Here is a 24,915-nt window from a genome sequence, read left to right on the forward strand (position 1 = left end):
AAAATTATAAAATTCATTTGGTGTTTATATAATAAAAACTTTTCCAGTACAGGCATGTCAGAGGTTCAGTAGCACGATACGCATTAAGTAAGACGTGGTCTAATGAAACAAACTGTTGTGTGCGTGTTGTCAACATCTGCATGGTGGAATGATACAACACAACAATCCCACAAAAAGCCAAAGTAATGTTTCTGCATTGATTTTCCAAAGAGATATGAGCACCTACACCCACATCTCAACCATTACAGAAGCAACTGTGTAGCGTAAACAATCGCCTTCTGGGAGGAGTCCCTTCCCGTTGGCCGAATATTGACTGTTTATTCCATCCTTCTGTGTGGGGGGAATGTATGATGAGTTGGCTGCCGCCTGCCGCAGGACACCGCCATGTGCCTACAATCCAAGGGTGTCTTCCGACTCACAACTCCACCTAACAACACGACACAGCCATACACAGCATTCATCTCCAGCCAAAAAAACAACTCAGTTCAGCCACTCTTCGGAAGCAAGAGCATCGATGGTCTCCACAGACAATATACTTCTGTTTTAATTGCCATATGCGAGGCGGACGCATGCAATTCGTCCTGCACTCTGCAGTGTGAGATCATTCATGCACGAATCCTTTCTGATGTTGCTGAGCCTCAGCCCGGTTTAGGAATTTCGCTTGAATATATGTTTTAGAAATCTAATTTTCCTTTGATCGACTGGCTTGGAATAAAATGCGCTTGTGTGAAATGTTAACTCCAGAGGATGTCCTTTTATCTTAAGTACGCGGATTCCGAGTAACTGACTGCAATTTGCGAATGCAAGGAAAGAAAAGGTTTTGGCGATCTAAGATGAAATTTCCAATAGAATCATCAAGAAAACACACTAGCTGTGACCCTCCAGGTTCGTAGCTGTACTGAATTTGAGTGTATGTACGTGTGGTATTTTATTCCATGAATTGAACAGTATTTGCCCATAGGGTAAATACTGTTCGGTATATCGTTCAGGTATATGTACATACACAAAGAGGTAGACAGTGGTGGGAACTATTGCCCTTTGGCGGCCAAATTTTTTTTTCTCGTTTCTCTTTTATTTACGAACGAGAATTCGCTTATCGGGTTCCCAGTCCGGGGTCTGACAAATGCCATTATGATACGATGCTACACTGTTAACTGAGCAGTTACACCAGGGTGTCTGGGTGTATGACTGAGATTTGAACAGTAAGCTCACTTTGAATATGCCAATCTTTTATTCATTCCAAACTGCATCTCGGCAATACCCAGTTATTTCGCCCGCTTTCTTTTTTCATTTCATCACCATTGTGATTTGATTATTGGTTCCGATTACGAGTACAGCTGGGGTGTATGTGTGTAGCTGCTTCGTGTTTTTTTTGCATTATTGCATGGACAGGCAAGCACACAGCAAAAACCCGCAGTCTGCTGCGGCGGGAAGGAATGAACAAAAAAGCCTCACTATTGCTCGAGAGCTAATTTGTTGAGACGAGTGTATGCTATTGACAAAATTAAACCAGGAACTGATATGTTTATACCTCTTCAGCTCTAACCGTCTCCGCATTCGCTCTCCCCTATTTGCTGCTTTGCAATATTCCCGTTGAGGTGTTTTGTTAAAATGGTTCTTTCACTGCAGCACACACACACACACACACTGGGAACAATTTCAAAACGTTCAGCGGCAAGACTTCCCCGATAAAAAAAACTGCTGGATGGATGTACGATAATAACCATCTCAACTGCTCCAGCAGTCAATTACATCAATCCAAACAGCTTTTGATTTCTCCGAAACAGACTCAAGCTCTTCATCAAGTCTACTCATTTTCATGTGGCTTGAATGCAAATATCCAAACCGACTCTTTGCAGCCAGCTGCCGGGGTGGGTCGTTGTTACAGGGTGCATTAGTTTGCCACGACCCCCAGTGGAATGTTGCCTAGGAGCTGCCGTTTCGTTGCACGCAGACCGTTTCCGGTAACCCTACACAAGATGCCAGTTTCTGTTTACGTTTAGAACGATTCTAAGGCACTGCTGCTGTCTCCGGTCACCCATCGCATTAATGGCCACTAAAACAATACCAGATAGATATAACATTATGTATTCAAATAAATTTGTATCTAACCTAAATAGATCTTTTGTAATCAGTTCGAGCACATTTAGTATTGTCAGTTGCTGTTAGTGCAAGTCAATGGACATTATTTTGCCTGGGAAGATCGAAGTGTAGGTCCAGGAAGAAAGGCATTTTGAATTTTGTAGAGGAGAGGCACACATCTGCATGTATTTTCCAGGGTCCATTTACCCCACACATTGGGCGCAGTGCCCAGCTGTACACGCACATGCTGCACCCTCACACTACAAGCAAATCAGTCGATGAGAAACGGCAGGGAATAACACGACCGACACGAGGGAGCGCTGACGGCACGCCCCTATTTCATCCAAAGAAAATACTACTCCGGCTACAGCAACACTTTTGCATGACACATTGTACAGAGCCAACCTGAAAGGGCTGATTTGCACACAATTTAAACAGGGCGTTTCGCTGAACCGTACACCTCCAGGAAGCATCTAATTACAAGGTCAGACTCGAAACAAAACTATGAAGTTAGTATGCATCTTGAAATGATATCAGACTGACAGTTCAGGCCCCAAATGTCCTTCTTTAGTGCACAGAGCTATAGGTTTGACCCCTCTCCACACTGGGATCAGAGTTACTCTTCAGTTGTTTTTGTTTCAGTCGCTGTCCAATCCACAGTGCAAGCCTGTGATCCAAAGACCAACGGGCACTACCCGGTGCCCAGGCTGTCCATATCCTCCAGGACCACGGTGGTAGCCAGCATGGACAGTGGCCCTCACACATCGCCCACAGTCATGAAGTGGAAAACGGTGCTGGCTATCTTCGTGGTCGTTGTCCTTTACCTGGTGATCGGAGGCACCGTGTTCCGAGCTCTGGAAAAACCTTTCGAAAGCAAACAGAAGCATAAGATCACGACAGAGAAATCCAGTTTCCTTCGAAATCACCCCTGTGTGAACCCCGGAGAACTTGATGCACTCATTGAGGTAAGAAAATGAATGCACACATGGGCTGGCCTCAGATTTAACTCCAAACACATCTCACAGTTGGAAGTGGCTGGATAAATGCGTCGGCTCGCCAAACTTGCCCCACCAAAGAAAACATTATTTTGAAAGGATAGAACTTGTTTTGGTAAAGGGAAGTAGTTGTTTTTTTTGTTTTGAGAAGGGGTGGATGTTATTGGTCAGACTTAATGCTCAGATCGCACTGACACGCCATTTCCACATGCTTGTTTTTACAAAGATCTTGTTTCACAAGTAACCGTCACCAGGTGCTTAAAGTCCAAGAAAGGATGAAGTTATCCCTCTTTCAATGAACACTTTTCAAGTAAATAGCTTAACTATCTCATGTTAAACGTAAAGGCTGCATCATGTTTATGGCAAAACCAAATCAAATTCCGGTTATTCGCACGTTCGAAAGGTAATACTCGAACAATCTACACGGTATGTGATTATGAACTCCTGTCCATTTCTGGGAGGCCGTGTTACTCCAAACACAAGTACATATATCTCACTTTTGATTTTGACTTAGTTTAATGCATCATTATTAGCATGTGGCGATAATTCCTGTCTTCCAACAGTTCACAGACAGTGGCATTCAACAATTAAGTGTGCAGCCCTTTTGGCGCTGACATAGGGTCTTCCATTTCACCAGAGACAACCAGTCAGATGCTGCTATTAAGAATACAGGAATAAGAACAATGGAACCTGGGTTAAATCAAGCCTTTTTAAATAAAAAAACCCATCAATAAACGCAGTATGTTACATTTAAACTTAGGTAAATATATTTCTGTTTCACTGTAGTCGATGGTAGTCATGATTTGGAGATGCCCTGTTGGACTGGGGTGTACAAAGTTAAAAATCACACATCAGCAGGTTATAGGCCAACAGGTTTATTTGGATACACTAGCTTTCGGAGCACTGCTCCTTCCGCAGGTGAGCAAACCTACAAAACCTCGTGCTTCCAAATAAACCTGTTGGACTAAACCAGTTTCACTGTTTTACTGTATATAGTGAAAGATTTGCAATTAAACACTCTTCCACACCACTTCAAAATATTCTAAAATGTTCTACAACCTATTAGAGACTGTTAAAGAGTAACCACTGCGATAAACACAGCAGCCAATTTGCACGTGGCAAGGCCTCACATATAAGTATTAGATAATGGCCAGATAATCTGCTTTATTTTGTAATGCTGGACTGAGGGATCATTGCTGATCAGGAATGAATTTTGGCGGAACTCTAGTCGTTTTTCATATAGTGTCACTGGATTAGTTTTTTTTAAATCAAAATTGACACATATTGAGAATGCACAGAATCACAATTCCTGAATCATATGAAATAAAGTAGGAAGTTTTACTAGAATTGGTTCCAAAAAAGGCCACTGATAGATACAGAATACTGATAGAAAGGATGTTATTGTAAGATTTGAAACAATTTTCGTGGGCTGTTTTCTATAACTTTGTTACACTTGATATTGCTAGTTGAACAAGTATCAAGACCTGTTTATCTGATGAAAGGTCACCAACCTGAAATGCTAGCTTTACCTTCTCCTCCTCCTGAAGAAGGGCTCATGCCCGAAACGTCGATTCTCCTGCTCCTTGGATGCTGCCTGACCTGCTGCGCTTTTCCAGCAACACATTTTCAGCTCTGATCTCCAGCATCTGCAGTCCTCACTTTCTCCTCATTGACACAGCCTGATCTGAGATATTCCAAATTATTTTGCTCTAATATATAAATGTTTGAGCATTATCTTAAATATTCAAACTAGAAATGTCCAAACTTATTTTTAAAGTGGGCCATGAAATAGAATTGGGCTTATCATAACAGTTCCAGTATAAAACACGTATTAAAGAAAAGTTTAACTCAGACAATAGAAATACTTCCTTTCAAGCTTTATTACAAAAAATGTTAAATTTAATACTATAACTTCCACTTGCTGCTGGTTTCTGAAATGACCAGCTTGAGGATAGTTAAAACAACAACATTACATATTCATTTGAACCTTTGACAAAATAAAAAGTCTCAAGGCCCATTGCAGGAGCATTAAAAACAAAGTATAACACTGAACCATATTTTTAATAATTCTTTGATAGGATAAGGGTATTGCCAGCAAGGCTGATATTTGTTCCCCATCCCTAAATGCAAAAGATTTCAATCACTTAAATATTATGCCAGGTGACTAAATGCTTGATCAAGGAGTTGAGTTGAATTAATAAGTGAAACCAGGAAAATAAGGTAGGCAGGGAAGGGAGAGTGATCCAGAAATTGAGATCTCAGCAACTTCATACAGAGTCAGCATTAGTGAAGCAATTAAAATTGAGGATGTTCAAGAATCCAGAACTAAATAAGCACAGAAAATTTGGAAAAATTTTAGAAAAATAGAAAGTGATACCCTGGAGGGACTTGAGAACAATGAAGATAATTTTAAAATCATAACCTTTCTTGACAAAGAACCAGTGTAGGTCAGCAAGCATGGGAGTGATAGTGAATGAGGAAAATCACAGACAACAGTGTTTTGGATAACTTTTGGAGGTTAGAATGTGAGAGATCAATTTTATAATCCCTGTAAAGACTGTTGACAGTTAAAGTGAAATTTGAACATTTAAAAGAAATTATAGAATCAGATCATACCAGATAGTCACAAAGTTTCCATGGCACAGAAAGTAGCTATTTAGTTCATTGTGTCTCCAATGGCTGTTCAACTAAGCAAACCACCTAGTGCCATTCCCTTGCCTTTATACCATAACTGTATGAGTTCTTCCTTGTCAAATAATTGTCTAAATCTCCTTTTTGAAACCAAAGTAAAACCAGTCTGCACCACATTCTGAGGCAGGGCATTCCAGCTCCTTACCACTCACTATGTGAAGAAAGGTTTCCTCATATCACTTTTTCTATTTTTACTAATTAATCTAATTCTATGCCCTTGTTGTTTAAATAATTCATATGTAGGACATGCATGTTGCTGGTTGGCCAGCATTTATTGCCTGTCCTTGGTTGCTGTTGAAAAGGTGGTGGTGAGCTGCAGTTCCTGGGGGAAGGTTGAGCCACAATACCCTTAGGGAGGGAATTCTAGAATTTTGACCCAGTGACAGTGAAGAACTGGTGATATATTTCCAAGTCAGGATGGTGAGTGGCTTGGAAGGGATCTTGCAGGTGGTGGTTTTCCTTTGTATTAGCTGGTCCTGTCCTTCTAGATGAAAATAGCTGTGGGTTTGGAAGGTACTGTCTAAGGATCTTTAATGAATTTCTGCAGTGCATTTTGCAGATAGTACACACTGCTGCTACTGAGCATTAGTGGTAGAGGGAATGGATGCTTTTGGCAGTCATGCCAATCAAGCAGGCTACTTTGGCCTGGATGGCATCAAGCTTCTTGAGTGTTGTTGGAGTTGCACCCATCCAGGCAAGTGGGGAGTAATATTCCATCACACTCCTGCCTTGTGTCTTGTAGATGGTGGACAGGCTTTGAGGAATCAGGAGGTGAGTTACTCGCCACAGTGTTCCTAACCTCTGACCTACTTTTGTAGCCTTTGTGTTTATGTGGCTATCCTGTTGAGTTTCTGGTCAATGGGAACCCTAAAGATGTTGATAGGGGGGATTCAGTGATGGTAACACGAGTTAATGTCAAGGGCCAGTGGTTAGATTATCATTTATTCAACATGGTCCTTGTCTGGCATTTGTGTGGCATGAATGTTACCTGCCACTTGTCAACCCAAGCTTAGATATTGTCCAGATGTTGTTGCATTTGAATATGGACTGCTTCAATATCAAATGGTGCTGAACATTGTGCAATCATTGGTGACCACCCCCACTTATGATGGAAGGAAGATCAGTGATAATGCAGTTGAAGATAGTTGAAACTAAGACACTACCTGAAGAACTCCTGCAGATGTGTGTAGCTGAGATAACTCACTTCCAGCAACTACAACCATCTTCCTATGTGTCAGGTGTGACTCCAGCCAATGGAGGGTTTGCCTCCTAATACTCATTGATTCCCATTTCTGGGCAGATGTAACTGTACTGAAAGACCTTGACTAGACGAGCTGATTCATCAGCTGAGGGAGGTATGTCATAACCAGCAAGAGGTTTCCTTTCTCATGTTTGACCTGAAGCCATGTGGTCCAATGTTGAGGATTGCCAGGGCAGCTCCTCCCCAACTACATGCTACAGTTCCGCCACCTCTGCTGGGTCTGTCCTGAAGGTGAATAAAATCACCAACCCAGGGTTGGTGACTGTGGCAGTGGGACATTGTCTGTCAGGTATGATTCTGTGAGTATAATTGTGTCAAGCCCCATTCAGCCTCCAGATGATAGTAAGGAGCACGTAGCAGGGTCAATGAGGTTGTTTCTTCTGTTGTCTTTTCCTGGCATCTAGGTTGATGCCTGGTGGTCTGTCCAGTTTCACTTTTTTGTTGAGACGTCATAGAGATTGATGCAACTGAGTGGCTTGGTAGGCCATTTCAGAGGGCAGTTGAGGATCAACACATTGCTGTGGCTTTGGAATCACATGTAGGCCAGACCAGGTGATGGTGGCAGATTTCCTTCCTTAAGAACATTAGAGAACCAGATAGGTTTTACTGACACTTAACAATAGTTTCATGGTTATCAATTCCACCATCTGCTGTGGTGGGATTTGAATCTGGGTCCCCAGAACATTACCTGAGTTTCTTGATTAATAGTCGAGAACAAATACATTCAGGTTCCTCTGCTCCTATAAGAGCTAAATACCTCAGATGCTGGAAATTTGAAACAAACTCAGAAAATGCTGGAGAAACTCAGTAGGTTTGGAGACAAGGTTAATATTTTGAGTCTGATATTCCTCTTCTTCAGAACCTGAAGGTTCCCCTTGGCTCAGTGAGCTGCAGCTTCCTCTATCTGTCCCCAAATTAAATTGCTGAATGCCTGTTTCTGTGAATGAGAATGTAGAGATAAACACCACAAAATAGTACAGTTCCATATCCATTTCATATCCATGACAATGTGGCATACATGGGATCTTACAAACAAAAATTTGCATTAATTAAACCAACTTTGATTCTTAAACCCACAGGAATAATTCAAATTTTGAGTGAAACCAGGGTAAGCTTCGTGTTAAATTTCCCTATTTACAATGGTGCTTTTACCTTAATTTCATCAGAGAATGACATAAGTAATTTAAATCATTTATTGAGGTATATATAGGCCTCATCACAGATTTAGAAATGGGTCATCTATTGTTTAAGTTTATTTTCATTTTAATTGCATGTAAACGCATGAATTTGAAAGCGAGTTAGGCCATTTATGCCCTCAAGATGAGTCCGTGATTTGATAAGAATCATGGCTGACTTGACTGTGGCCTTTACTTTCTTATTTACTTCCAATACCCTTTGAACCATTGTGGATCAAAAATCTGTCTAATTTAGGATTAACAATATTCAATGACTCTGCCTCCACTATTCTCTGGGGAAGAGAATTATATAATACGAGAGAAACAAATTCTCTTCACCTCCAGGTTAAATGGGAGATTTTTTAAATGTCTCCTTTTAGTTTTAGTCTCATCTATAAGGGAAAGTATTCTTTCAGCAACTACCCTGTCAAGACCTCTTGGGATTTTATATGTTTGAACAAAACCATTTTACAATTGTTCTAAACCCCAATAGATACAGACCCAATGTGTCCAAACTTTCATTATCAGACAACCCCTTTATCTGAAAATCAGCTGAATGAACTTTTTTTCTGCACTACTTATGTAATTATATCCTTCCTTTAGTAAGGAGACAATACTCCAGATGTGATTTTACCATCACCATGTACAATTGTAACAAAACTTCCTTACTCTTGCATTCCTTGCTCCTTATAATTATGACAACATTGCATTTTATGAATCACGTACCAAAACATCTGCAGCTCTCTGTACAACAGAGTTTTGCAATACACAGAGTTCTGCAATCACTCTTTACCTAAGTAATCATCTGCCTTTCTGTTCTTCCTGCCAAAATGGACAAATTCACATTTTCTCACATTCTATGCCATCTGCCAAATTTTTGCCCAAACATTTAACTTATCTATATCTCTTTATGTCCTCTTCATAATTTACTCACCTATCATTTTGCTATTCTATCAGCAAATTAAGCAACCATTCATAAAGTTGCTTCGTCAAAGTCATTGATATAAATTGTAAATAGCTGAGGTTATGTCACTGATCCCTCTGGCACTCCAATAGCTACAGCTTTGAGAAAGTGAGGGCTGCAGGCGCTGGAGATCAGAATCAAAAGGTGTGGCGCTGGACAAGCACAGCAGGTCAGGCAGAATCTGAGTAGCACGAAAGTCGACGTTTCAGGCATAAACCCTTTGTCAGGAATGAAGGGCTTATGCCCGAAATATCAACTCTCCTGTTCCTTGGATGCTGTCTGACCTGCTGTGCTTTTCCAGCGCCACACATTTTGACACTAGCTACAGCTTGTCAATCTGAAAATGATCCATTTATACTCACTTGCTATTTCATGTTAGCTATCCAATTCTTTATCTATGCTAATATGTTACCCTCTATCCCATGAGTTCCCTGTATAGTGATCATTGATGTGGCATTGGACTCAGTGGTTAGCACTCACAGCGCAAGGGACCCAGGTTCAATTCCACCCTCAGACAACTGTCTGTATGGAGCTTGTACATTCTTCCTGTGTCTGCATGGGACTCTATAAGGTGCTCCGGTTTCCTCTCACAGAACACAAATGTGCAAGTTAGGTGGATTGGCCATGCTAAATTGCCATGCTCGTGTTCAGGGATGTGTAGGCTAGGTACATTAGCCATGAGAAATGCAGGGTTACAGGGAAAGGGTAGGGGAATGGGTCTGGGTGGGAAGCTTTTTGGGGTGTTGGTGGGGACCTGTTGAGCTGAATGGCCTAGTTCCATACAGTAGAGATTTTATGGATTCCATGGGCACATTGTCAGATGCATTCTGGAAATCCAAGTGCACCACACATACAAGTTCCCCTTTTTTCATGTTACATGGATCCTCAAAAAGTTTAATAAATCAGTCAAATGTAATTTACTTTCTGCATACCATATTGACTGCCTGATTGACCGATGTTAAGCTAACTACTCTAATTCTGACCTGATTAAATAAACACTCTAAGTATAATTAATCAAGGTCAATTTACAAGTTCTCCAACCAAGAGAATCTATTTAACTTACATTTAACACTTTTGTCCCCAACCAAAACTTCAGTTTTGTAAAACTATACCTCTAAATTGCATAAATTATGGAGTCAGGTATTCACAATACGCAAATGTTTAGAACAATCAGAGAGAATGCTGGAGAAATTCAGCAGGTCTGCCAGTATCTGTGGAGAAAGAAGTAGAGTTAAGATTTTGCATCTGGTACAATGCTTCTTCAGAACTGGAAGGTAGTGGAAATATATTTTTATACATTTGACAGAGGCAGAGGAGAAGAAATAAGTCAGAATGGTTGTTAATGGTGGAGAAAGAGAAAAAAAATGTAAAATGGGCATAAATTAGCATGTGAAAGAGAAACAATGTGTTCTCTCTACTAAGAACAAAATAAAGAAGACAAGACTGTGGGGGTTGGTGTAGGGAATGGTGGAATTGGTAGAATATAAGAAAATGGAGAGCAGACATAACACTGTCAGTTTCTGAAGTTATTGAGTTCAGTATTGTGACATTGAGACTGTAACATGCCTAAGCAGAAAGTGAGGCTTTTTTTTCCTGAAATAACTTCACAGAGGCTGATGTCCCATCACCAAGTCACCTTTATTTACATGTGGAAAGTCCTTGATGCTGATCTAGCTCCCTCAAGAGCCAGCTCTCAGAGTGCCAAGATGTCTGACACTCCTGCTGTTTTTTTTTCTTTTTTCTGCGGTAGTGAATGTCAGTTTTTTTTAATGTTATTTTTTCTCCCACACTACTGCCTAACTGCGGCAGTGCTTATTTTTTTCCCCAACACCCATGTTGTGTGTGTGCAGGTGTGAGACACAGTGAAAGATACAAGGTGCACAAATCTTTATTCAAATTTCTACCACCAGGAAGAAAAGATACACCCAAGTGGCCAGTGATAAGCAGTGCCCTTCACATCAAAGGGCAATGCTGTGTGAGCAGACAGTGAAGGGGAGGGCAGGGATTAAATCAAAATAGAGTTGGAGGGGGAAATAATGCACTCCACTCCCTGCGGCACCCAACTCTCCCTGAACAATTCCAGGGTGTTGGTGGAGACTGCGTGCTCCTTTTCCAGAGACACCCGGGCTCTAATGTAACCGCAGAAGAGGGGCAGGCAGTCAGCCCTAATGACCCCCTCCACGGCCCGCTGCCTGGACCTATTTATGACCAGTTTGGCCAGGCCCATGAGCAGACCCACGAGGAGGTCTTCAGACCTGCCCTCCCTCCTCCGTACGGGGTGCCCGAAGATCAGGAGCGTGGGACTGAAGTACAACCAAAAGCAGAGGAGGAGGTTTTTTAGAAAATCAAAAAGGGAGTGCAAATGCCCACACCCAATATATGCATAGTCCACGGACTCCACAGCGCCACAGAACAAGCAGTTGGATACTCCTGCTGTTTTATTTTCTCTCTTTTTTTTATCCAACTCTCAAGATAGGCAAACACCCGAGTGGCCAGTGACATCTTCTGATTATATTTTCCTTTTTTTTTCTATTTTTTTTTCTTTTTTTTAACCCCCACACTACTGCCTAACTGCGGTAGTGCTTACTTTTCCCCAGCACCCATGGGGTGTGTGTGTAGGTGTGAGACACAGTGAGAGACACAAGGTGCACGAATCTTTATTCAATTTCCACCACCAGGAGGATAGGAAAACACCCGGGTGGCCAGTGACAAACACTGCCCTTCACATCAAAGGGCAGTGCTGTGTGATCAATACAGTGAAGGGGAGGGTAGGGACTAAATCAAAATAGAGTTGGAGGGAGAAATAATGCACTCCACTCCCTGCGGCACCCACCTCTCCCTGAACAACTCCAGGGTGTTGGTGGACACCGCGTGCTCCTTCTCCAAGGACACCTGGCCCTAACGTAACCGCGGAAGAGGGGCAGGCAGTCAGCCCTAACGACCCTCTCCACGCCCCGCTGCCTGGACCTGTTGATGGCCAGTTTGGCCAGGCCCAGGAGCAGACCCACGAGGAGGTCTTCAGACCTGCCCTCCCTCCTTCGTACCGGGTGCCCAAAGATCAGGAGCAGGGACTGAAGTGCAACCAAAAGCAGAGGAGGAAGTTTTTTAGAAAATCAAAAAGGGAGTGCAAACGCCCACACCCAATATATACATGGTCCTCGGACTCCACAGCGCCACAGAACAAGCAGTTGGATACTCCTGCTGTTATCTGTCAACCAGTGCTCCCTGACTGGACTAGATTAACTGCTACAGTCAGAGAACTCATATTTTATGAGGTCCATCTGGCTGACCTTATTACAATCACTACAGTTCCTTGAGCTTGTGCTGCGCTTGGATCATTGCAGCAGTCCTAGGACAGAAATGTAAGCTTGAGAGCAAGGTGGTTAATTGGAATTACAAGCAAATTGGGAGGTTAGGGTAATGTTGTGCAAAGTGATAACCCAGTCTGTTATTGGTCTCACCACTGTAGAGGGGGCAGTGTTTTGAGCATCAAATACAGTAGACTAGATTGAAAGCAAAATGCTGCTTCATCTGGAAAGTGTATTCAGGCCTTGGACAGTAAGGAGAGGAGGGAGATGAATAGGCAAGTGTTACACCTTCTGCAATTGCATAGGACAACTCTGTGTCTAGTGGAAGTGAGGAAATGTTAAGAGTGATGTAGGATTATAATGAAGTAGTCCAGCCTAGAGTTAATGAAAACATGAATACAGAAGTGTAAATAGGTGGTATTAGTGATTACACAAATATTGAGTTGGAAACTCATTTGGGATGAAGTCTGAAACCATGGGTTGCGAGCACACTGAGCCACAGGGAGTGGATTGGCATCAGTAGTTAGGGAATGGAGTTGAAGTGGGGACAGGGAAAAAGTGTCTTCTGTCTTTCCAGTATTTAATTTAAAAAAATCTTTGATCATCTAATACTGGATATCTGATAAGCAGTCTAATAACTTGGAAACAGTGGAGGGATCAAGAGAAGTGATGGTGAGCTAGATTTGTGTGTCAGCTGCATATGTGTGAAAATGTAATGCAATGTTTTCATATGGCTTTGTAGACCAGGAAGCTATGGCTTGTGTGCTGTATGTGAGTTACGTATAGTATTTTAAATTCCTCTTTAAAGTTATAAGTCTGGGTATTCACTAACAAATGTTTCAATTGATTTATTGTGAATTTTTCTGAAAGTATAATTTATTAATGTACAACTGTTTCTTTCCAGCATGCAATTGAGGCTCTTGGTGCTGGAGTGAATCCTGTAGATAATTCAGCTAATAATACAAGCCACTGGGAACTTGGTAGTGCCTTTTTCTTTGCTGGGACTGTGATAACCACCATAGGTAATCTTTTAAAAATTAAACTTTATTACCAAAATTAACAGCATATGTAAAAATAGTTTCAATATAATTTTAGAATATCTGTGTGATGCTCTGCACTATTCACTTTTACAACATCCTTCTCTTCATACTTAAACAAGATACATGCATTATCAGCGGCATAACAAAGAACGGTAATTTGGATGAGCCCTATCTTATGGTGGACATACAATGGCCAAAGTTATGCTGATCCCTCTTCTAGTGGCTGATCACTTTGTCCCTATTTTGATTAGTATCTAATAAGTGCATGGCTGGAGTAGGTATGCATCAATATTTCAAAAAAACTTTCAAAAATGATAATCTAGTTAAGATTATAATTCTCCATTCAATTTGGAGCTTTTAATTATGAATCACAAATAATGCTAAACTTGACAGCATTGAAGTACTGTGCCATAAACTGTTTCCACATGCATGCAAAAAACTTACCATTAATACTATTGCTTCTTCTTTCCTCTATTATTTCTTTATAAAAGTCCATTTTTGAATTTGCTACCAATTTGCTGAAAAAGTGAGATACATCTTTCCATCACCTATTTTTCATTTTCTTTGTTCCCATTTCAGGGTCTCACAGCCTAACTAGAGGAGGAGCGAGCTTAGAATGGCTCTTCCCTCTCTATTGAGCTCTTCTGTTGGCAAAATTATCTGATTTCCTTCTTCAGTTCTCTGAGCAAAGGCAGGTCTGACCCATGATACCAAACCTTGGTAGGGTGAGGAGGCATTAGGCCACAAGACCTCCTATGCCTTGATCTGATAGACATATGCAAATCATTGCTGAATGACACTCGTGATTGATGAATCCGGAGATCTTGTCATAAAGGCTAAAACGTGTTGAGTGAATATGAAGGGAGTGTCAAGAAAGATTTACATTTATGTTGCACATTTTTCCTTCCTAAGGAACTTCCAAAGTGCTTTACAGCCAACACAACATCTTCAAACCTAGTTAGTATTGCAATATAGGAAAGCCAACAGCTAATTTGAACACAGTAAAATCACACCAACAGGACTGTAACGTCAATCTGGTCAAATGGAATTCCTGACAGTACTTTTATAACTAATACTACTTCATGTGCTCCTAATGGGCTATGCAAAAAAAAACGCATAAAGTACTTTTATACTTTTACACCATCTTATAAAAAGTATACATAAGCCTTACACCCAGGAACAACCCCCGCCTTCATATTGTCAAAAAGCAAGAAGTCACCCTTATTGGCATGAGGTATCACCAAGCATAATGTTGGTTACTGTTGGTCCCTGCTAGCACAATTGTGATGTGAATCATGTAAAATTATTAAGGTTATTCAACAGTTGTAACAGTGATGATGGAGGATGATATACAGCATAGAAATCATCCTCTTTCTGTCTTTCTCCCTCTCACTAAAGCCATTACCTATTGAATTTTCTCAGTTTATGCAAATTGATTTCCTTTGGCCTCATACAATGCAAACAAAAAGAAATAAACAAGTAGCCTGTACTAGCAAACGGTGAGCTGTGTATGAGATTTCATCAGGCAGATATTGCCAACCTCATCCCCTCCTCTCCTCCTTACTTGTCCTTTGCACTCTGTACAGTCCTGGTTGGTTCAAATTCACAATCACATTCACTAGTTGTCTGTGAGTTGTTTCAGTATGACTGGGCATTAGTTATTCTTCCTAATTTTAAAAATTGTTTCAATTGAAACCTGGCTGCTTCATTAACTTGGACCAGAAAGTTCCTAATTCGTTCATGATGTGATTCAGTCTCCTGGAGATATTTGTCCCTGTTTCGTTGCTCTTTGTAATCCTGGGAGGAAACTTGCAACACTATCTGTACAATTCATTTCTGCATACGAGCACACTCACTCTCCTTACTGGCTTACAAACAGACCTTTCTAGTTGAGTGAAAGAAACTGAGGTGCTCAAGACACCCATATATGTGAACCAGTTGAGGATAACTAGACTTTGCTGCATTTGCAGAACCGTACTTAAACAGGTTTAAAGTTTGTTATACCCTGGTGCAAATTGTAGGAGTTGTCTAGACACTCGTGCTTCAGAGCCAGCACTCATAGTGAGCAGGAGGTGTGACACTCCTGCTCTTTTTTTTTCTTCTTTCTTGATATCTAACGCTCCTGGTCTTTTTTTTTATTACCCCCACACTACTGCCTAACTGCGGTAGTGCTTATTTTTTTCCCCAGCACCCATGTTGTGTGTGTGCAGGTGTGAGACACAGTGAAAGACACAAAGCATGAATCTTTATTCAATTTCCACCACCAGGAAGAAAGGAACTACCCGAGTGGCCAGTGACAAACAGTGCCCTTCACGTCAAAGGGCAATGCTGTGTGATCAAACAGTGAAGGGGAGGGCAGGGATTAAATCAAAATAGAGTTGGGGAGAAATAATGCACTCCACTCCCTGCGGCACCCATCTCTCTCTGAACAGCTCAAGAGTGTTGGTGGATACCGCATGTTCCTTCTCCAGAGACACCCGGGCCCTAATGTAACCGCGGAAGAGGGGCAGGCAGTCAGCCCTAACGACCCCCTCCACGGCCCGCTGCCTGGACCTGTTGATGGCCAGTTTGGCCAGGCCCAGGAGCAGACCCACGAGGAGGTCATCAGACCTGCCCTCTCCCTTCCGTATCAGGTGTCCAAAGATCAGGAGCGTGGGACTGAAGTACAACCAAAAACAGAGGAGGACGTTTTTCAGAAAATCAAAAAGGGAGTGCAAGCACCCACACCCCATATATATACATGGTCCATGGACTCCACAACACCACAGAACAAGCAGTTGGGCGACACTTGTGCTTCATTGCAATATCTTTTAATTAAATGACAACAGAGTCTAAAATGAATCCTTTTGAGAATAAGTATTCATTGCATAAATTGATTTGCTAAATTAACAATGTTTCCTTCAGTCTAGAACATTTTCACTCAATCTTTCTAACTTTTCTTACTTGAGAAAGCTTTGGGAAACCCATCACCAATTATGTCTTCAATGGTTTTTCATTGTTTGTTGACTGTTTCTTTTCCATAAAGACTTTTGAGATGTTTATTGTTTTAGAGGCACTATAAAAATAAAAGTTGCATATGGGGCAGCATGGTGGCTCAGTGGTTAGCACTGCTACCTCACAGCACCAGGGACCTGGGTTCAATTCCAGCCTTGAGTGACTGACTGTGTGGAGTTTGCACATTCTCCCCCTGTCTGCATGGGTTTCCTCTGGGTGCTCCAGTTTCCTCCCACAGTCCAAAGATGTGCAGGTTAGGTGAATTGGTCATGCTAAATTGCCCGTAGAGTTAGGTGCATTAGTTAGGGGGAATAGGTCTGGGTGGGTTACTCTTCGGAGGGTCAGTGTGGACTAGTTGGGCTAAAAAGCCTGTTTCCACACTGTAGGGAATCTAATATATTTGGAGAATACTGCACTATTCTGGACTGCTGATTCCAAGGAGATATGATGGTGGAATTTTATGAATATCCCTAAAGGAGCTGGTAGGAAGAGAGGCTGCAAAATCAGGTACCATAGTGACAGCACCCTGTCAATTACCTATCCACCTTTGCTCATGTTTTACCAGTGGCACATGAGACACTGTCCACTTTAAGGTCTCTTTCCATTGTCACTGTCCCTGGTATTTTACCAGGAGAAGCAGGAAGTCTCTATACTATTTTTTTTGTAGGCTGGTGTCCAGACTGTTCATGCACCTTTAGCCCAAAGGAGAGTCTCACACACACCCACAATATGCAGGCAACTCAAATGTTTAATCATCCCTTACCAATCCTCCACACCCCTTACCACGGTCTAACAGACTGGCCCTGACTGACAGCCCCAACTTACATTTTCATCCAGCTCCATCGATGACTGTTGTTGGATACAGTTTGCAATTCCACCAATGACCAGCACTCCTGGTGGTGTTTCAGGGACTTCAAAGCTGTTGGCCATCTAATTGTCCGGTTATTTTTATGAGCAGGATCTCCTCTGCGGTTGAGCAGAAATCTTGCCTTGACAAGTAAGATCTGACATCTGTTACACCAGCTTACGGCAACCTGGCCACACGGAGGCAGGCACAATCCATTTTTAAAACTAGAGTAATGGACCCAACACCTCTGTATAAAATTCAGACCCATATTACCAGTCAGATGAAGGTTTTGGGTTGTAAACAGCGTATGTGAGTTAATATTGTAAAGAACGTGCAATCATGATGTGAATCTATCTTTCATTCTTTTAAAGGTCCAATACGAAATATAAAGCATGCACATGTTTTTGAATATGCTTTTGTGGCATTATATACAAATTCATCTTTTATTCAATGAGCATCAACTAAAGCTTCCATGCTTTGCTGTAGCTATTATCAAATGAGAATAGTAAGGAATAAGAAATGAACAAGCATGCTCTTTGATTTTATTTTCTTCGTCAATAGCTAAATTAATTATTGTTGAATTCTAGAATCATTGTTTAAGATTATTTTAGAGGTAAAATACATTTGACAAAAATTATAAAGAATATTTAGTGACCATGTATAGAGAGATGGAATTTGGCACATATGGAAATTTGTAGCATGTTTAATATCCAGAAAATGAGAAATGTGGTGTTCTCCCAGCAAGACTCAGAATGATCTCACTGTAGATGACTGGAATGTTAATTTTTTTCAGCAGTGTGTAATGTAGCCGTATTTTGTAACATTGTATCTTCGTTAAGGAGTTCTGAAATCCCATCCCTTGTACAGAAATAAGTGGAGGGTGCTTAATTTTCTAAATGTTCTCAAAATTCTAATCAAAAAATAACTACATTGCAAGTGGGAAGTTGCATTTGTACCAAAAATCCATCAGAATCTGAGAAAAAGAGGTTAATCGCTTGGCTGAAGCTCCTTCATCAGTACCAGTGCTAATAAAGAGTTTACACTTAAAGGACAGGATTTTTGGGTCATCAGGGTCTTCTGTCCAGTCACCATACAGCAGCCATACAGCACATTCATTGGCTGGAGGCAGGCGTTCTCTTTCCCCATCTGGGGAGGAGGGGGTTTTGTCCTAGTGAGCAATCAGCCAATCCAGTTGGCAATCAGCCAATCCAGTTGCCCAGCAGCCAATCCAGTTGTCCAGCAGCCCTCTCGTCTCACCTGCGCTAAACTGAACGAAGTTTTAAGGAACGAAGAACAGGATAGACCATTCAAACCTAGTGATGCTACAAAAGAAAATTGATTTTATAATAAAGCAAATTTTAATTTTCAAATCAACTCTAGTGATTTTTCATAAACAATATCATAACATTATTTGTGATAAAGTCCCTCATGGTGCAGAAGGTCAAATCGCGTGGAATCCATGGTGAGTTGGCAAGTTGAATACAAAATTGACTTGGTCACATTAGACAGAGGGTGGTTGTGGAGGATTATTTTTCTGACGGGAGAACTGTAACTAGTGGTGTCTGCAAGGATTAGTGATGGAAGCTCTGTTCTTTATATATAAATGATTTGGGTGGAAATGTTGGTGAGCTGATTAGTAAGTTTGCAGATGACACAAAGGTTGGTGGAATGATAGATAGTGAGAAAGGATATTAAAGGATGCAGCAGGGTTAAAGATCAGTTAGGAAGTTGGGCAGAGAAATGACAAATGGAATTTAACCTGGACAAGTGTGAGGTGATGCATTTTGGGAGGTCAAATGTAGGAGGAGAGTGTACAATCAATGGCAGAATCCTTTAGTAGCATTGATATGCAGAGGGATCTTGGAGTCCAATTCCAAAGCTCCCTGAAAGTTACAACACTAGTAGATAAGATGGTAAAGAAGGCATATGGTATGCATCCATCAAACAGGGTATTGATTATAAAAGTTGGCAGGTCTTTTCCCTGGGGTGGGAGGGTCCAGAACTAGAGGGCATAGGTTTAGGGTGAGAGGGGAAAGATATAAAAGAGAGCTAAGGGGCAACCTTTTCACACAGAGGGTGGTGTGTGTATGAAATGAGCTGCCAGAGGAAGTGGTGGAGACTGGTACAATTACAGCATTTAAAAGGCATCTGGATGGGTTTATGAATAGGAAGGGTTTAGAGGGATTTAGGCCAAGTGCTAACAAATGGGACTAGGTTAGGATATCTTGTTGATATGCCTGTGCTGTATTGTTTCATTATGAGGTAATATCTTCATTCAAAGTTCAATTGCCTCGTCTTGATAATTATTGGAACACAGTTACTTTGTGCATGTAGATTAGGTCCTATTAGCATACTATATCAATTTGTTGTCTATAATGGCATAACACATGCAGGCTTCAAGTACTATAAACAGAGTATGCACAAATAATAACAAATAGAGTTAATACTAGAGTCATTCATTTCTCCTCCTCATTTTTTCCCCTAATATTCAGGTAAAGTAAAAACTGCTGAACAAAAATAGGTTTATTGACACCATAATTTCAATCCGTCATCTCTGTTTCTCTGGGACATCACTGATTTTAACCGTTGAACATTTCTGTGAGGTATACAGGACATTCAGATTTCAAAATAAGGTATCAACGCTTCAGAACCTAAGCAGAGAAATCGAACATCAATTTTGGATTGCTATGATTTCTAAACAGATCTCTAGAATTGTGAATACTTAAATAATATATTATTTGCATTTCTTGTGCTGCTGCAAGGCACTGAACTAATCTATATTTAGGACTGAACTAACTATATAATTACTGAAAAAATGTTTTCTTTGTCTCCCAAATAAGGACTAAGATACCTGGAAATAAAAGATAGATTAGTTTAATAGCTCACTGATTGAACTCCCGTTGCCACTTCAATACTTCATTTTTGTCTGTCTCCAAACTGATTGATGATTTATCGATTTAGTTCCTAGTTCATTAAGTAGCAAGAGATCTTTATGTCTTTATTGTTATATCCCAAAAATATGTTCTTATTTATTTTGATAGGTTATGGGAATATTGCACCCAGTACTGAAGGAGGGAAAATATTCTGCATCTTATATGCTTTATTTGGAATTCCTCTCTTCGGATTTCTGTTAGCAGGGATTGGGGATCAATTGGGCACAATCTTTGGTAAAAGCATTGCAAGAGTGGAGAAAGTATTCAGAGTAAGTTGACAGATGTTCAATATTTTGTTATATTATTTTATGCTCCATGAACTCTATGGTGTGTAAACTATTCATCCCTGGAAGTCATTAATATGCTAAACACATCAACAAAGTCAAAGTTGATTATATATTTAACGAAGTTTACATCATTTCTGATTAAAATGTTCACACATTTTACTCTATTATTGAAACCTAGACCTCCCTTTATCAGAAAAAATGAATAGGTCACACATCTGTTGGTGCATGATGAAAGAATGATTCACATGTGAACATGATGTTGAGTTGCCGGTGTTGGACTGGGGTGGACAAAGTTTGAAGTCACACGATACTAAGTTATAGTCAACAGGTTATTTGAAATCACAAGCTTTCAGAGCATAGCTCCTTCATCAGATGATGAAGGGTTTGCACTCCAAAAGCTTCTGACTTCAAATAAATCTGTTGACCTGTAACCTGGTGTCACGTGACTTCTGACTTTGTCCACATTTGCACAGACAGCAAAAATAACTATAGAAATCAAAGCAGTGGAAAAACTAACTATAACTAAAGAATCAAGAATACAATATCAAACTACTGGGAGCTACACTTCAATATTTTATATATTTATATTATTTTTGAGAAGTGGATGTCACTAAGCCTTTTACTGACCCGAGGAGGCCCCTCTCTTGAACTACTGCATAAAGATTTTGATAAAACTGGAAGACTTGCTGGGGCACTTTAGAGAGCCTTATTGAAGAGACAACCTTATTGATGGTAGACTGGAATAATGTCTAAACCAGAGGAGGTAATGACTTACCAATTCTATAAAAGGCATTAGTAAACTGCTTGGAAGTTTACAACAATTCAACGTCTTCATTGTTACTGGTTCTGGCCATTTAAAAAAAACTGAATTCAAGTTCCCAAGTGTCCATTGTCCTGTTCTCACAGTTCCATACTTAATGTTATTCAGCTATACCAAATAATGATGGTGTTCCAGATTTTGTAGGAAATTCCCATGGATTGAGAAATATAAAGGTACTTAAAGACTTTATGAACAATTTTCTAATTTGAAAAGACTTAAGCAAAAAGTTATGTTGTTATTCTTCAGGCACTGGAATCACCAATATTGCATCTACACTAACTACTTCCTACACTGCTTCATTTGACATATGAAATAAAAAAAGTTAATTGTGGGGCATATATTTAATGTAGATTTAAAACAATGCACTATCACAAATACCACACCCAGAACTAATGAAATCTTTTAGCCTAAAAGAAAACATATTCCAAACCAGAAAATACAGTTGACTTCTGATAGATCTGCTTCCAGCTGCTTTACAGCCCCTGGCAAATTCTCTCTTTACCTGTCTCAAAAACAGCTGCTCACAAGTTAACCTCCACTTACCATGATAAATGAGGTAGAACCCAAAACAAACAAAATCTCCCTGCAATTTATTCCCATGGCAACATGGTACACATTAACACCTAAAAAGGGAAGAAAATTAATAAAAGTGATCTTTTGTTATGAGTATGTGGCGATCTAGCCTATTTAAAGAATTAGACTTTCAGGCAGAATGTGGCTAAATGAGGGACATTGGCACCACGGTCCTCTACATTATTTAGCTAAAAGTGCAGAATGCTTTTTCTTTAACATATAATTATTTAATTCTGTCAAATCATTAAACAACATTCTAGCTTTGGAGGAAACATTGACAAGTGTGACACACCCCTTTTCAGATAAAGAGATCGCCTGACCAACTGGATTACATTTATCACGTCAATAGCAATGCCATTATCAATAAGCTAGATGGAACGTCATATAGCACTGCAACAGTACATACCAGTTAAATCAAAATTAAGCCTCCTGTGCTGTGTCACTCATTTGTAAAACTGTAGTTATTATGGAGAAGTTTATGATAAAGACTATCATGTCTTTTTAGGAATTATATTAGGAGGCAACAGATCTAAAGAAAATGTAGACAGACCTGTGCTCAAAAATCCAATCATGGACCAGACAGATGTGGGGTAGGTTGCCTGATTTTTGGCTTCACCAGTTTCCAAAGGGTGGGACTCATGGTAAATCTTTGGTATGGTTCGTACCCCCAAACCTCCCATCTGCAAAGAAAGATCAAAAGGGATCCCTGAGTTGCTCTGAGATTTTGGCCATTAAATGGTTTCATTGGAACTCATGCCAGTTGAAAATTGGGTTACATTCAGCTGAGGCTATAGGAAAGGTGCCAAACCTTGTCCAATGTAAAATAAGAAATCTTGGAGGGAATTAATTACATGGTTCCATTGAGCTATGAATTTGTTGAACTCGTGTATTTTTCAGTGCTGCTTTCTTTTAATCTGAGAACAGCCTTGTTGTACAATTTGATAAGATGTATTCATTCTTCTGGCAGGCTGATTGGGACTGAATTCTCCAGATGTGGTCTTACAAGTTATTGCTACCAGTTTTGAAAACACTACTGAGCCACTGCCTTCCACTTCTTCAAATAGTCCGAGCTAGCAATGTGATCTGAATTGGGTTAATTAATTCAGATTTGACCTGATTGCTTCTATGTTTTGTTTTTAATTTGATTGTTCATTCCTTATGCAACATCTGACAGAGATGACAGTTAACCAAACAGTATTGGACTTAAGTACAGTACTGGGAGGTCTGCAAGAATGCCCTTGTTTCCTTTCCAATTTGGCTCTCTTCCAGCCTGTGTGGAAATGTCTTGCTTTTCCTCTACACCTCATGCTGATAGCCTCTGGGATAGCACGACTAAGGATAGAAATTCACCATATGGTCAATTGGAAAGAAAAATCCAAAACCTATCATTTTATGGCATTATACTTTGACGTGCATCAACATGCTGTTTTTCAATGCAGAATTGCAGATCAATGTCAACTTCAGATGGTTCTTTTACAATTTTAGGTAAATATAGCAATAGGCACTGTGAGTGTTATCAGAAACCACATCAAAAGTGATTTTATTATTTCAAAACCTAATTCAGGTTTTGACTCCATGAATCCAAAAGCCAAAGGATGAATTTAACATTCTGTTTTAAATTTTTTATTTCCTCCAATTGTGTGCAGTAGTTTTTAGACCTTGGAAATATATGCTTGGAATTCCCACAAGTTCTATCTGCAGGGTGATGAGCAGAACCCCTGGAGAAATGGCACAAATTGCTGGAAACATTAAATACAGTTTCTCCAGGGCTCCCACTGACGACTTGCTGGAGGTTTACCAGGCGTGCAGGAAAATTATGTAGAAATTCTTATTACATGATTTTAAATCCAGTTCAGACATTGTTTGCCTCTCTCTGATGACTATCTGACAAGCTTTCTTGCATTGTAGCATTTGATCCCTATCTGTGCTTTCTCCTGAAATCAATACTCAGAGGCTTCACGCACTTGAGAAGGAAAAATGTCTCATTTCCCAATATCATTTATGACTGCAATAATAACTACTCAGTTACATTAATTTTTATCAAACAAAATATTCATCGCTTATTTCTTCTTTTCAGAAAAAGCAAGTGAGCCAAACAAAAATCCGGGTGATTTCCACAATCCTTTTCATTCTAGCAGGATGCCTTGTTTTTGTGACTATCCCAGCAATTATTTTCAAGCACATTGAAGGTTGGACAACTCTGGACTCCATCTATTTTGTTGTTATCTCCTTAACAACTGTAGGATTTGGTGACTATGTAGCAGGTAAACAATGTATTGGCCTAAGATCATTTCAGGTACAAATTTATGACTTTAGTAAATTTTTTTAGTTTATGTATTTACTTCACTTGTTTGATAATCAACCCAATAATTATTTGAACACAAAATGTTTCTGATGCTGGAAATCTGAAGTAAAAGTAGAAAATGTTGAATCTACTCAACAGATCAGGTAGCTTTTGTGAATAGACATGGTTTGGAGATGCTGGTGTTGGACTGGGGTGTGCAAAGTTAAAAATCACACAACATCAGGTTATAGTCCACCAGGTTTATTTGGAAGCACACTAGCTTTTAGAGCACTGCTCCTTTATGCAACCACCTGACGAAGGAGCACCACTCTGAAAGCTCATGCTTCCAAATAAACCTGGTGGACTATAACCTGGTGTTGTGTGATTTTTAACTCTGTGAATAGAGAGATAAAGTTAATGGACAGAAAGCAGTAGAGCTTAATGGAGTGAAGCAGACACTCAATTTGGCTCTAAAACTCATCGGATCTTCCAGTTTTTGACAAGTATTAAGACCCCAAAAGAAGAAATCCTACCTTCCAAGAGCTGCCAACCAATCAGAGGCTGGCAGTTCTCACACTTGGCAATGTCATGAAGGAGGCTATGGCTGTCAGTGCAGCACCCCATAGACTCTAAGGATGGAAGCTGCAGCCATAGAATATGG

At 40.3% G+C, this 24,915-nt stretch overlaps 1 protein-coding gene across 2 annotated transcripts in view; it reads left to right on the forward strand.

The window, feature by feature from the left end:
• The first annotated feature begins 605 nt into the window (after positions 1-605).
• LOC122553483 (potassium channel subfamily K member 10-like) overlaps positions 606-24,915 on the forward strand; it is a 40,911-nt gene continuing 16,601 nt past the window's right edge. For both annotated transcript variants that reach the window (XM_043697295.1, XM_043697296.1), the window contains exons 1-5: positions 606-885; positions 2,725-3,047; positions 13,381-13,498; positions 20,399-20,559; positions 24,048-24,234. In XM_043697295.1, the coding sequence (XP_043553230.1) occupies positions 801-885; positions 2,725-3,047; positions 13,381-13,498; positions 20,399-20,559; positions 24,048-24,234 (874 nt within the window). In that variant the 5' untranslated portion in view covers positions 606-800. The remainder of the gene's footprint in view (positions 886-2,724; positions 3,048-13,380; positions 13,499-20,398; positions 20,560-24,047; positions 24,235-24,915) is intronic.

This window comes from Chiloscyllium plagiosum, chromosome 10, assembly GCF_004010195.1.
Source record: "Chiloscyllium plagiosum isolate BGI_BamShark_2017 chromosome 10, ASM401019v2, whole genome shotgun sequence".
In the NCBI taxonomy this organism is placed as follows: Eukaryota; Metazoa; Chordata; class Chondrichthyes; order Orectolobiformes; family Hemiscylliidae; genus Chiloscyllium; species Chiloscyllium plagiosum.